The 14,653-nt window shown below is 37.4% G+C and overlaps 1 protein-coding gene across 6 annotated transcripts in view; it reads right to left on the reverse strand.

Annotated features, from left to right (window-relative positions):
• Nucleotides 1-2,720: 2,720 nt before the first annotated feature.
• The window catches only part of APOOL (apolipoprotein O like), a 113,918-nt gene continuing 101,985 nt past the window's right edge, over nt 2,721-14,653 (reverse strand). For 3 of the 6 annotated variants that reach the window (XM_089904321.1, XM_089904317.1, XM_089904316.1), the window contains 3 exons: nt 14,158-14,275; nt 4,818-4,926; nt 2,721-3,274 (listed from right to left, as the gene is read on the reverse strand). In XM_089904321.1, the coding sequence (XP_089760447.1) occupies nt 3,253-3,274; nt 4,818-4,926; nt 14,158-14,275 (249 nt within the window). In that variant the 3' untranslated portion in view covers nt 2,721-3,252. The other 3 variants (XM_022580817.3, XM_089904318.1, XM_089904319.1) reach the window with 2 other exon arrangements.

The raw sequence follows: 14,653 nt of genomic DNA on the forward strand, positions 1-14,653 counted from the left end.
ATAGTGTCTAGCCTTACATTTAGATCTTTAATCCATTTTGAGTTTATTGTTTTGTATGGTGTCAGAGAGTGTTCTAATTTCATACTTTTACATTTACCTGTCCAGTTTTCCCAGCACCACTTATTGAAGAAGCTGTCTTTTCTCCAATGTATATTCTTGCCTCCTTTATCAAAGATAAGGTGACCTGGCAGCACTTTTTTCTTGGATTTGATGAAATATCGGTGCATTTGTTTATAAACAGATCTGAGGTAAAAAAATTTATTTAAAATACTGAAGCTTAATTTTATAAAGCTTACCTATAAAAAACTAGCAAGTGAACTGCTTCCCCACCTTGAGCAGATCAAGGACCACTGCCTCCTTAACTTCATCTCAGAACTACGCTCCATCTCTGAGCATCCATAGTTCTTTTGTAGTACATATCTTAGGGAAGATACTACATAGAACACTGTATTTGTGTATGTTTCTATCCTTTCTAGTAGAATGTAAGCCTTTTGATAGGGTGCAAAAATAATTATAATTCTGTGTTACAACTAGCATGGTAGAACATGTGAGTTTCTACTACATACCAGGTATTCATGGGCATAAAAGCTACACAAATATGATTCAGTCATATCCACAAGGAGCCTTGTAAGTGAAAAAATACTAACCTAGTTTTAGTTTTATAATAAAATGTATGCGCTATCACAGCTATAAATACCAAATGTAAGGGAATGTACAGGAGAGAGCATCTAAATCCTACCTTGGAGAACTGAGAAAGGATGGGTTTGAAGGATGAGTAGGAAGTTGGAATGAAGCAGGATGAGACAGAAAAAATCCTAAGAGGAAACACCAACATAGGCAGAGAAAAAGAGACATAAAATAGCAAAGCATGTTCAAGAAGCAAGTGGTAAGTTATAGATAAAATATACATTGGCAGTACGGTGGGTGGGGAGAAGGAAGGAAGGATTAAAGTTTAGTTGGGATCATATATGAAGGGCTTTGTATGTCATACTAAGGGGTCTTGATTTGATTCTGTAGGCAATGATTAGCCACTGAGGACTTCAGGAACACAACTACCCATAACAGTTGTTAGAAACATAACTATGTCATAATAATATGACAGATGGGTTAGAAGAAAAAGGTGGCAGACACTGTGTGTTAGCTTAAACTCAACACCCATTCCAAATCCCTTACCCCTTGCCTTTCTCTCCATAGACAAAAATGTGACTTGCCAATCTTCCTTGAGCTAAATGTGGCTTACATGACAAATTCTGGTCAAGATATAGACATAAGTCTTTTGAGAAAGCACTTACTTCTCTGATAAAAGGGGATCAGAAGCATCTGGTACAGTTTCTGTAACCCTTCTTCCTACTCTGAGTGTGTATGTGTTCCCCAGAGGTATAGGAGCCATTTTGTGATCATGAGGTGACAAATCAACATGCTAAAGAGCAGAGTAGAAAGAGAATATGTCTAGATCCTTGATGATACCAATGAGCCACTATACCAACCCTGTACTGACCAATTCCCAGACTTTAAATAGACTCTCACTTATTTAAGCTACAGTTAACTGGTTTACTGTTACCTATAAGGAGAATGCATTGTTAAGTGACAAAAAGCAAGATTGATATCAGGCAGATTAACCAGAGGCTACTGTAATAATCCAGGAAAGTGATGAAGAAGACTTGAATGAGAGCAAGGATTAGAGAAGGTAGAAAAGATTTGAGAAACACAGAAATGAGAGCGATGTAGAGACAATTTAGTTTTAAGTCTATTGACATTGAGGATATCTATGGGATATAAGGTGGATATGACTAACAAATAATTAGAAAGATAGCTATACACTTCTGGAGAAATACAGGAGCTGGAAATATAAATAATAATGACATATAAATGGTAGCCGAAGTCAGTAAAGTATGTTGAATGGAAATGAGAGAGCACAGAATGAGAAAAGACTAGAAATGCAACCTGAGGAGCCTCAGCATTTAAGGGATTCAGAGCAAGAGAAGAATGAAGAATAACAAGAGGAGCAGCAATGACACCAAAGGGAGGACTGAATTTTAGGAGGGAGTGGTCAAGAGTCAAACATTACAGAATATTCAAGTAGGTATAGAGGCCAAGGTGTCACTACTTAGAGAGGAATTGAAAGTGAGGAAATAAGAAAGTGACATTAATTACTGTTTTATGAAGTCTGAAAATCATAGGAAAGAGAAAGAAAAGATAGCTCAAGAGGAAGAGGTAGAGTTGGGGAAAGGTTTTTGTTACTGTTGTCTTTGGATAAAGAAGATCTGAAGCTATTTAAGAGATTGAGAAAACAAAATGAATGAAAAGAGAAACCAAAGACTGAAGATTAAATGGGATGGAATATGGTACTGGAAAAGATAGGAAAGGAGGAGATCAGGAACACAAATAGAAGCATTAGCTTTAGAAAAGGGGGATGCATGGCTGAAAAGAGGTAAGTCTTGAAGGTAGATGTGAAGAAGTTGGGAAAAACTATGTGTAATAACTTATTTTTTTCTCTATGTAATAGGAGACAGTCATCATTGGCAGGTATAGGAGGTTTGAGAATAAAAGGTCTGTAATGCCTCTCCTGGAAAACAGAATAGGAAACCACCCAGGAACCAGTAGAAGGAATGCTAAGCAGCATCGGGGGTCCCATGTAGCATATGTTCCTCTCAAATAGTTAGAGGTATTTTGGGACATTTAAGAGGAGTTAACATTAATAAAACAGAGACAAAGCCAAGTCCAAGTGTCATAAAATATGGATATTTTATTCCAGCTCTGGGAAATGAAAAACAGAGGGGGAGGGAACACATCCTTACACACACAATTCTAATTTAGCTGACATTAATTCATAAAAGTTAAACAAATATATATGTGCATATATATACATAATTATATACACACATACATATTTTTTCAGATTTTAGTCTCATCAGTGTTCATATATTTACTTTTATTTTTTTATAAATACCCTTAAAAATCACCAAATGCATCCTAATACTTTTACCTCTGCCTCCTCATCAATCATTTAGTATTGTTCGGATTGTATTCAATTTGAGTTTTAATCACTTATGTGATTTGTCTAACTGTACATTAGAAGATGTAAAGGAAAAACTTGGTTTAAATTATACTCCATGCATCACAGTTACCCATTACATGATTTTTTTCATTGTTATTCACAACTTCACACATCTTGTAGTTCTATTTCAGCTTCTAGTGCTGTACATATCTACATCTTCTGGATGGGACTGCCCATGATCCATGAGCTTGGGGTCAGCCATAAACTGTGTAGCACCTGATAAAGTATTAAAATGAAAAATATTAGTCATTCATTTTACAAATTTCCTGTTGATATGGGGCACACATCAGCGAACAAAACAGATAAAAATGTCTGCCAACATGGACCTAACATTCAAGTTGGGTGAGAGAGACAATAAACTAAATGACATACCAGAAGGTGGTAAGTGCTATGCAAAAAAATATTAAATAAATCAGGAAGGAGGGGCATATGGAGTGCTTGGGTGATTTGCAGTTTTAAATAGGGTGGCCAGGGAAAGCCTTCTATATTTGAGCAAAGAACTGAAGGAGGTGAAGGTGTGAGCCCTGTAGATATCTGAGGGAAATGCCTTTCAGGAAGAGCAGGCAGCAAGTGTAATAGAACTTAGGCATGTCTGAGGAGCCATAAAATGGCCAATATGGCTAGAACAGAGTTGGCAAGATATGCTGATGGTGGGTATAATGAGAGTGGTAGGAGGCATGATCAGAAAACAATGGAAGGTCAGGCCACATAGGGCCATGGCAAAGTTTTTCTCCTTATTCTAAGAGATGAGAAGTCTCTGGACAGTTTTGAGCAGAGGAGTGACATGATGTTATGTTTTTTAAAAGATTACTCTTGGCTATGGGGAGAAGAGAGTATAGGGAAACAAGCATGGAAGTAGGGAGAGCAGTTACGAAGCTATTGCAGTACCCCAGGAGGGAGATGCTGATGGCTTTTATTAGGGCAGTAGCAGTGGAGGTGGTGAAAAGGTACTGGATTCTGGATAACTTCTTAAGGTAGAATGGACAAGATTTCCTAAAGGGACTCAATATGTTGTGTGAGTGAGACTCTTTAACTTGAGAAACTAGAAGAGTGGAGTTGACATTTACTGAGATAGGGGAAAGTGTAGAACCATGTTTGGGAGAAGGCAAACAAAGTGTTAAGTTTTGGATGTGCTATATTTGAATTGCTAACTAGACATCTGAATACAAATATTGAGTAAGCAGTTAGAAATGTGAATCTAGAGTTCAGCACAGGAGTAGCCTGTGCTGGTTTATAAATTTTATGCTCCTAGCCTATATATGGCATTTAAAACTATGAGACCATATGAAGTCTTCCAGAACATCAGAAAAGAGGTCCAAGAAATGAGCCCTTTGGATACTGCAACTTTTTGAGGTTAAGAACATTAGGAGAGGAGAGTCAAGATGGTGGTGGAGTAGATGGATGTGGAGTTCAACTCTCTCCATGGGTGCAGCAGGACTACATCTATAGATGCAACAATTCTCATGGAACATCAGCTGAAAACTAGCAGAAGACCTTGGACGAAAGGACTATACAGATCCCTTCCATAACTGGGTAGGACAGAAAAAAGAAGAGAGGAGGTGGGATGGGAAGAGCACCCTGGGGTTGGGGAGCTGAAGCAGAGAGATTCCTGAATTTGAGGAAACCCCCTCTCTGACGGGGAAATCAATTTGGACAGAAGGGAAGCATTTGAGGCTGTCAGAAGAGGGTGACACAGCCGATCTGTGGCAGACAGGACAGAGTAAGAAATACAGATGGTCCATACCACAGCCCTACGTACCCCAGACTGGGACATGTGTTCACAGGTGTGCAAGGGGGCTGGGAGTTGGTGCGTGGGGATTGGAGAACAGGCCCAGAGCGAGAACTGCTGTTGGCTGTGCAGAGACGGACTGAGGAGACAGGAAGGAGAAAATCCACAGCAGTGAATGCCTATGGAGGAAAACCAGACTACCATGGAAGCAGGGCACTATTGCTGAGTCACACGTAAGTGGAGGAGCCACTATTGTAGCCTCTTCCCACATGCCAGCGCCTGACAATGACAATAAAAGAAGCCTGCTCAGGGATGGCTCCTGTGCACTGGCTGCTGAGCAATAAAAAAAGCCCCCTTAGTGCTGGCCCTCACGCACTGGCTGCAGGGTAATAAAAATAAAAGCCCTCTCAGGGCTGGCCCTCACACACCTGCTGCCGGGTGCCAGAAAAACCCCGGCCAGGGATGGCCCTCATACATATTACGCTGGGTGCCAGAAAAGGCCCTCACTAAGGCCATATCTCTTTTGCCTGTAGCTGCTGGCTTCTCTGCACATTTGGTGCCACCAGGGCTCCTGTGATCCAAGCAGTCATACCACCTCTGTGCCTGGTCCTCCCAGGGCTGACCCAAGAGCTCCAAGGCAGCCTCAGGACCAGACACCTGTGGGTGGACCACACGTAGAGATGGGGATAAAACCAAAGCTGAAACTCAGGGATGGGGGGACTAAGGAAGAAGACTGAAAATCTTTCCATTAGCTGTACAAGCTGCAGATTAAATCCCTGCAATCAGCTAGGTAGACCCTGCATCTATGGAATATCTGAGTAGACAGTGAGTGTTCCCACAAATGAAAATGGTCTAGCTGTGGCAGCTGTGGAATTTGGGGGCAAGTGCACACAGGAATTGGGCCAGATCAGAGTCAGAGTGGTACCCACAGGGCCCACAGCAGGTCCAGAGACCAGCCCAGAGGCAGAGGAGAGCCTCTTGGGCTGTGGTTCACAGCGTGTGCAAGGACAATTACCGTGGAGAACCCAGGGAAACATAATTATTACTATTAATTTTACTATGTTTTGATTCCTTCTGTTGTTGGTTTAGATTATTTTTTGGTTTCTTTTTCTGTTTTTGTTTGTTGTTGTTTCTTTTTTTTAGTCTTTTGGGATCTCTGTGTTTTATAACATATTTTTACTTTTTAATATATTTCTATTTCTACTTTGCTTTTCTGTTGTCCTGCTTTTTTCCCTTTTTATTTTATTATTATTTTTTAAAAATCACTTTTATAGGTTTGTTCTGTTTCCTTGCTTTATTCTTCAGTTGGCTGGCATGGCACACGCTCTGGTTTTGTTTTTAGGTTATGTGTTTTTGTTAGTTTTAATCCTAATTGTTTGATTTCATTTTTGAGTTCTTCTATTTGTCTGGTTGTTCTCTTGCTTTTTGTTGTATTTGGCTCTGGTTTTGTTTGTTCCTTTTTTGTCTTTAATATATTTTCTATTTTTTTTATATTTGTTTCTACATTGCTTTTCTGTTGTTCTGTCTTCTTTCCCCTTTCTCTTTTTCTCTTTTTTAAATATCATTTTTGTCAGTTTGTTTTGTTTCTTTGCTTTATCTTTCAGTTGGCACTCTGCTTTGGTTTTGTTTTTTGGTTTTGAGTTTTTGTCAGCTTTCTTCTTAATTCTTTGATTTTGTTCTTGGGTTCTTTGGTTTGTCTGGTCTCTTGCTATTTGATTTATCTGGCTCTGTTTTCTGTGTGTGTTTGTGTGTTTCCTTGTTTCTGTTTGTTCGATTTTACTCTTTACCATTTGTCTGGGGTTTTGTTAGTATTTTTATTTTTATTTTTTGAATCCCCTTTATCGCTGGGACGAGCGACTTGTGGGGTCTTGGTCCCTTGACCAGAAGTCAGGCCTGAGGCTCCAGAGTGGGAGCATCGAGTCGAGGATGCTGGACCACTAAAGAATTCCCAGCCCCAGGGAAGATTAATCACCTAGCGCTCTCATGGAGGCCTCTATCTGAATCTAAGACCCAGCTCCACCCAACTGCCAGCAGCTCCCAGTGCTGGATGCCTCACACCAAACAACAAACAAGGTAGGAACACAAACCCACCCGTCAGCACACAGAAAACCTAAAGTCATACTAAGCTCACAGACACCCCAAAACACACCATCTGACACGGCCCTGCTCATCAGAGGGAAAAGACCCAGCTCCACCACCAGAATGCAGGCACCAGTCCCTCCCATCAGGAAGCCTACACAAGACACTGGACCAACCCCACCAACAGTGGCAGAGAACAGAAGCAAGAGGAACTACAACCCTGCAGCCTAGTGAAAGGAGACCTCAAATACTGTAAATTAGACAAAATGAGAAGATAGAGAAATATCTTACAGGCAAAAGAGCAAGATAAAAACCCACAAGACCAAATAAATGAAGAGGAAATAGGCAAACTACCTGAAAACGAATTCGGAGTAATGATAGTAAAGATGATCCAAAATCTTGGAAATAGAATAAAGACAAGAATGTTTAACAAGGACCTAGAAGAACTAAACAGCAAACAAACAGTGATGAACACAATAACTGTAATTAAAAATACTCTAGAAGGAATCAATAGCAGAATAACTGAGGCAGAAGAACGGATAAGTGAGTTGGAAGATAGAATGGTGGAAATAACTGCTGAGGAGCAGAATAAAGAAAAAAGAATGAAAATAATGGAGGCCAGTCTCAGAGACCTCTGGGACAACATTAAGCACACCAACATTCGAATTATAGGTGTCCCGGAAGAAGAAGAAAAAAAGAAAAGGTCTGAGAAAATATCTGAAGAGATTATAGTTGAAAGCTTCCCCAACATGGTAAGGGAAATAGTCAATCAAGTCCAGGGAGCACAGAGAGTCCCATACAGGATAAACCCAAGGAGAAACACTCCAAGACACATATTAATCAAACTAGCAAAAATTAAACACAAAGAAAAAATATTAAAAGCAGGAATGGAAAAGCAACAAATAACATACAAGGGAATCCCCAGGAGGTTAAAAGCTGATCTTTCAGCAGAAACTCTACAGGTCAGAAGGGAGTGGCAGGACATATTTAAAGTGATGAAAGGGAAAAACCGACAACCAAGATTACTCTATCCAGCAAGGATCTCATTCAGGTTTGACAGAGAAATCAAAAGAGAATTCAGCACCACCAAACCAGCTTTACAACAAATGCTAAAGGAACTTGTCTAGGCTGGAAACACAAGAGAAGGAAAAGACCTACAATAACAAACCCAAAACAATTAAGAAAATGGGAATAGGAACATACATATCAATAATTACCTTAAATGTAAATCGATTAAATGCTCCAACCAAAAGACACAGACTGGCTGAATCGATACAAAAACAAGACCCATATATATGCTGTCTACAAGAGACCCACTTCAGACTTAGGGGCACACACCGACTGAAAGTGAGGGAATGGAAAAAGATATTCCATACAAAGGGAAATCAAAAGAAAGCTGGAGTAGCAATTCTCATATCAGACAAAATAGACTTTAAAATAAAGACTATTACAAGAGACAAAGAAGGACACTAAATAATGATCAAGGGATCAATCCAAAAAGAAGATATAACAATTGTAAATATCTATGCACCCAACATAGGAGCACCTCAATACATAAGGCAAATGCTAACAACCATAAAATGGAAATCAACAGTAACACAATAATAGTAGGCAACTTTAACATCTGACTTACACCAATGGACAGACATCATCCAAACCCAAAATAAAGGAAACACAAGCTTTAAATGACACAACAGACCAGATGGACTTAATTGATATTTATAGGACATTCCATCCAAAAACAACAGAATATACTTTCTTCTCAAGTGCACATGGAACATTCTCCAGGATAGATTACATCCTTGGTCACAAATCAAGCCTTGGTAAATTTAAGAAAATTGAAATTGTATCAAGCATCTTTTCTGACCACAACGCTATAAGACTAGATATCAATTACAGGAACAAATACAGTAAAAAATACAAATGGAGGGTAAACAATATGCTACTAAACAACCAAGAGATCACTGAAGAAATCAAAGAGGAAATAAAAAATTACCTAGAAATAAATGACAATGAAAACATGATGACCCAAAACCTACGGGATGCAGCAAAAGCAGTTCTAAGACAGAAGATTATAACGATACAATCCTACCTCAAGAAACAAGAAAAATCTGAAATAAACACAACCCTGGCTCTTCCGTAAAATGGGGCTTAGAGCAGTAACAATGTTAATTATTTATTTTTAGTATTCAACATAATGCACACAAAGTGGTACATACAATACCCTATGCATGGTAAGCAGGTAAGAACAATTTTTATATTTACTTTGTGACATAAGACTAAAAATATGTTTTTCACAAACTTGTTTTTATTTTAAATGTTTTTCAAACTCTGATTCATTTTGAAATGATTTTTTTTTTACATTTGGAAGACACATCTTTTTTCCATAGAGGAATTTAATTTCCAGTTTTATGATGAAACTGAAGGGGAAAAATTTACATACAGTTATTTATTTTACACCTACCTTTTCATAAACAGTTTCTGCTTTATGAACTGGGATAGACCTATATGTAATTTCACCACTAAGTATATTTTAAAAACAGCCAGATCTTAAATAATCACTATCTATGACATTAATACAGTTCTCCACAGACAAATTTTTAACCTGGGATCCCTTTGGGGGAGGGAGGTCTGTGGATAGAATTCATGTGATCTATGAAGTTGAATGGGGAAAATTTGTCTTTATTTTCATTAACCGTTGACTGAAGATGAACGTTTTCTTCGATAATGAATGCAGGCAACAAACCACAATACTATTCATGGTACCTTAGACTTTGCCACTAATAGAAATCACAGATAACCACGCTGCAGTTGCAGATATCTTGAAATATTTACACTTACTACTACTTCAAAATTATAGCCTTAATCAGATATGTTGTTAGATACTGTTGATTAACACAATTAAGGAAGCTCATACATTACTATGTATTTTAGTTTATGCATTTAAAACATTCTGAGAAGGGGTCTGTAGCACACAGAAAAGGTTAAGCTTAGTGGTTCTGTCTGCTTCTTTCCCAAATGCATCTTTACTGCCACCTGGTGGAAGCCTTTGCTCAGTACAAGTGAAAAGTATACTACGAAATAGTTTAATCAATGTCTTTTTTTAATCAAACAGACATACTATAGTAAGCATTGACAAATAGTTATTTTATGTAAGTCTGAATGTGTCTAATTTTCTTAACAATGTCAACCAATTGACTAAGTTTTCTAACACTTCTACTCACTACCTTAATTTATATTCTTGTCCAAAATATGGTCAAAGGGTCAGATCACCTAAATTTGAAAGGCTCCTTTGCCTTTAGAGCTACACCTCTCAAAATTTGTTGAAAGGCTTCAAATTTTTAGTTTATCCATAGCTTATGTCAGATATTATTAACTAGAGGAACGTGCATAGAGAATTCCCTGAGGAGCTTTTCCTACAATCCACCTGCTTGGAGGCCTCACCTCTGGAGATTCTGATTTATAATTCTTGTTAGAGTGAATTTTAGAAAAAAAAAAAAACTCAAGAAATTGTGATGTGGATCCCTCTGGTTTAGAACCATTCAACCTAGGTCATTTGATTTCTGCCTTTTTTTTTAAAGGGTCATCTCATGCTTTTCTGAGTAATTAAGGATTATATCTTTCCTCTTAGAAATTTCTTCATCCCTTTTGATCCAGGGCTCTCTGTCCTCCCAAAGAATTACCAATCATAAAAACTCTTCTTGAATCTCAATCCCCTAATCATTGTAATGATTTTCTTTGTACTTTATCATATTTAAATCTCTAATGAAAAACAATTTATGCTTAGCTTTTTTTTAGTAGACTTTAAAAAAAGCTGGTGTTATACAAACAGGAAAGGAATAAAGATATTTAAAGTTATAAAACAGCAATGAATTATTATCTCAAATAGCCATTAGGTGTTATCTGTTCACTGATAATTTAGTTCACGTCTTATCTCATTTATATTTTAAGCAAGTTAGGTACAAAAAAAATAGGACAGATCACTAATAAATTGCTGAGTGAAGTTACGAATGTTAGAGATTCTATTTTTGTTTCTTTTGTATAAAATTGGGATGATATTCAGTATTCAGCTTTTCAGTAACTGAAACACTAAAAGATATTAGTCATTGCAAAGTAGTTTCACATGCTGTTCTATTCTTTCCAATCTTTTTTCTCTCTGTACTTCAGTTTGGCTATTTTTTATTGTTCTGTATTTGAGTTCGTTATTTCTGTCCTCTTTTTATATATGATCTGCTATTAAACCCATCCAATGAGCTCATAATTTCATGTACTGTATTTTTCACATCTAGAATATCCACTTGATTTTTTAATAGATTTCAACTTTCTGTGAAATTCTCCATCTTTTTATCCATTTTGTTCATCACGTTTTCCATTTGACATATTAGTAATAGTTAAAGTGCTTTTCTGCTAACTTCAATATTTAGATCACCTGTGGGTCTGCTGTTATTTTTTTCTCTTTTGTTAGTCACATCTTCCTGCCTCTTTGCATGACTAGTATTTTATTTGTATGGTGGACACCGTGTAAAAAAGAACTGAAGAAGCTCCAGATGATATCATCGGCCAGAGGGGGGACCCTTTTCCTCTTTTAGGAAGGGTGAAGTACTTATCATCTCACTCCAATCAGGCACTGAGCTGAGCTGCAGTTATAGTAAGAGTCAGTCAACCTCTGGTTCCTCCCTCCTCCTCAGGTATGATACTCTCTAGCTTCTGATTGACAGCCTGAGTTTCTGTCTCCCTCACACTAAAAGACTGTAGGAAATTTGGTTTTGCCCTTCAGGGTTTTGAGTTTGACTATTTAGTGTTATGACTTATAAAATAATCTGGGAAATATCAAGAGGGGAAGATGAGTCATGTATATATGGCACACATCATCCCTCTAATACAGAAATCAGCAAACTTTGTTTGCACAGGGCCAAAGTAAACATTTTCAACTTTGTAAACCATAAGGTCTCCATCACAACCACTCAACTCTGCCATTTTAGGGTGAAAGCAGCCACAGACAAGACAATACACAATGAGTGTGGCTGTGTTCCAATAAGACTTTATTTATTTATGGACACTGGAATTTGAATTTCATACAATTTTAACTTGTCATGAAATATTTTTATTTTGATTTTTAAACTATTTTAATCACATAGGAACCATTTGTGAAATGTACAAAAATAGTCCGTGAGCCAGGGTCCATAGTTTGCCAACCTCTGAGAGGGACATTAATCTTGTGAGACTGTGAGAGATTTCATTCTGCTTTCATCAGATTTTGAATAGGTCCATGTCACCAAATTTCCGAATTTGTGATTCCCAAAATAAGTTATTGGCATAAATGTATATGGATGATAGAGAATAACCAAACTCATATTCAGAGCCATGATATATAGTTGGACAGTACACCCAATTTATTCTGTATGGTGAGAAGTGGTGGCCATGGCTAAGTTCCCTAGCTAAGTAATGTGCTCCCAAAGTGTGCTCAATGACAATAAATTTATCGGCAAAATGGCTAATTACTCTAGGCCAATGATAATGATATCTTCTAACACTTACTGAGAACTTAGTATGTGCTTGACATTGTACTTTTTGCTTTACATGCAATATCTCATTTAATCCTCACAACAAGCATGTCAGAAAAACACTATTATTGTCCTCCTTTTACAGATGAGGAGACCAAGGCTTGAGGTATTAGATAACTTGCCCCAGGCAATAAAACTAGTAAATGTTGGATTTAGGATTCAGATCCAGGTTCTATTCTAAAACCTGTACTCATAATCACTACTGTTTTCTGTGTCTTGGACCTTTGGGATTGCATATGAAATGTGGAAATAGTCTCAAGGGTCTCAAGTATAATCAAATCTGAATACTATACAAGGATGAATAGTACTGGGTATTTCTCTCTTCTACATGTCTCCTTAGAATGCTTTTCATATACCACATTACCCATGACAGGCAGGCAAAATGTTCCAGAATCCAGATATGTGAAGAAAAGACATTGGCTGGGGATGGTTTGGTCCCATTGTGAAGCTGCAACACCTCCACAAAGATCTCTGGAGTTGACAGGCATTTAGAGAAATGACCAGATATATTATATGCCTATGGGAATACGATCAACTGGGGATTACTCAGAGAGAGTCTAAAAACCGTATAACTTACCTTGATTAGAAAGGAGACGTGACAGGAAATAGTAAAACTCAAATCAGGTTTACTCAGTGACAGCTTTTATAAAGATTAAGTAAGAGAGGAGGAGGCTGAAATTAGAGACTAAACTCTGGCTTTAAATTAGATAATCTATACGCAATGGAAAGAGCTGGGACTTTGGTGTCAGTAATATCTAGACTATAAACACAACTCTATTCATAAACTATAATTTTGGGCAAGTTACTTAAGCTCCCTGAGTCTCAGTCTCTTTATCATAAAACAATTATAATTACATATATACCAGAGGTTTTTTTTTTTGCTTTTTGGGAGAGGATTGAATAACATAACATACTAACAGTTCTTTGCACCACAGTAGTTGCTCAGTAAAGGGGAGATATTTTCATTATTCCCTAATTCTCTACCTCTGAGTTGGTCCTATTTCCTTTGTAATAAGACAACTTAATGCATAGTACCATTTACTTGGTATAGATAAACAAACCTACATAAACCAGTGACTGGTGAGTTTATGTGAATACACTACTGAAATGGTACTAAACACTCTGTTACTTTCTTTTTGATCACAGTAAAACCATGGTAGTATTTGCCTAGGAAGTATAATTGTCACTATTTGGTCCCACAAAGTATTAATTGCCTGTATCTAATACTAGCAAAGATATTAATATTATATAACTTGTGTTATTTTTATTATTTGATGCTGAAAGTTCTTAGTATCTAAACTAAACTGATGGTAGAAGAGAGGATTGATAGGGGTAGATAGCACAAGAAATGGAAACCTGATATTTCTTCTATGTAGATGTGACTCGTCATAGCCTGTAAACTGGTAGAATCCAGAAAGACACATTTTCCTCCACCTGATTAAAAATCTCACATCTATAAATTGATTAAATGCTTCACTCACCCAACCAGCCAGTGCTATTATTCTCTACTCCCATATGCCAAGAACTATGTTATGAGCTATGTGGCAATTAGAAAAAGTTCCACGTATCTGAGTACCTCATAACCTAAAAAGATACACAGACTACATATATGAGAAAGACAAAACATTTATGAGGAAAACACATAAATAAGTTCAAACTACTAATTATAATACTATAAAATTATTTAAGAAAAGAATGAAAACAAAATTGAATTATTCCAAACAAACCTGAGGTGGATTCTGATTTGGTCTTTGTTTCAGAGCTGAGTTCTGTTGACAAAGGCACTGAATGTTTCAGGTTGTGAGTTGTTTTTGCAGGTATTTCTATTTCATCAGAGCTTCCTAGCTGTTTACCAAAAAGGATTTTTCTTTCATAAGTAAATCATTTTACTAAAAGAATAAAATATCTTAAAAAATTATAGCATGTGTCTTTATTCCTGTCTTACCCCTAGGTTCTTCATGACACTTTTTCCCTTAAATTCCATATATATGTGTTAGCATACGGTATTTGTCTTTCTCTTTCTGACTTACTTCACTCTGTATGACAGACTCTAGGTCTATCCACCTCACTACAAATAGCTCAAGACCTACTAGAGAATGGACTTGAGGATATGGGGAGGGGGAAGGGTAAGCTGTGACAAAGCGAGAGAGAGGCATGGACATATATACACTACCAAACGTAAGGCAGATAGCTAGTGGGAAGCAGCCGCATAGCACAGGGAGA

Source organism: Delphinapterus leucas, chromosome X, assembly GCF_059928025.1.
Source record: "Delphinapterus leucas isolate spDelLeu-1000000601 "Yukka" chromosome X, BTC_Dleu_Yukka2, whole genome shotgun sequence".
In the NCBI taxonomy this organism is placed as follows: domain Eukaryota; kingdom Metazoa; phylum Chordata; class Mammalia; order Artiodactyla; family Monodontidae; genus Delphinapterus; species Delphinapterus leucas.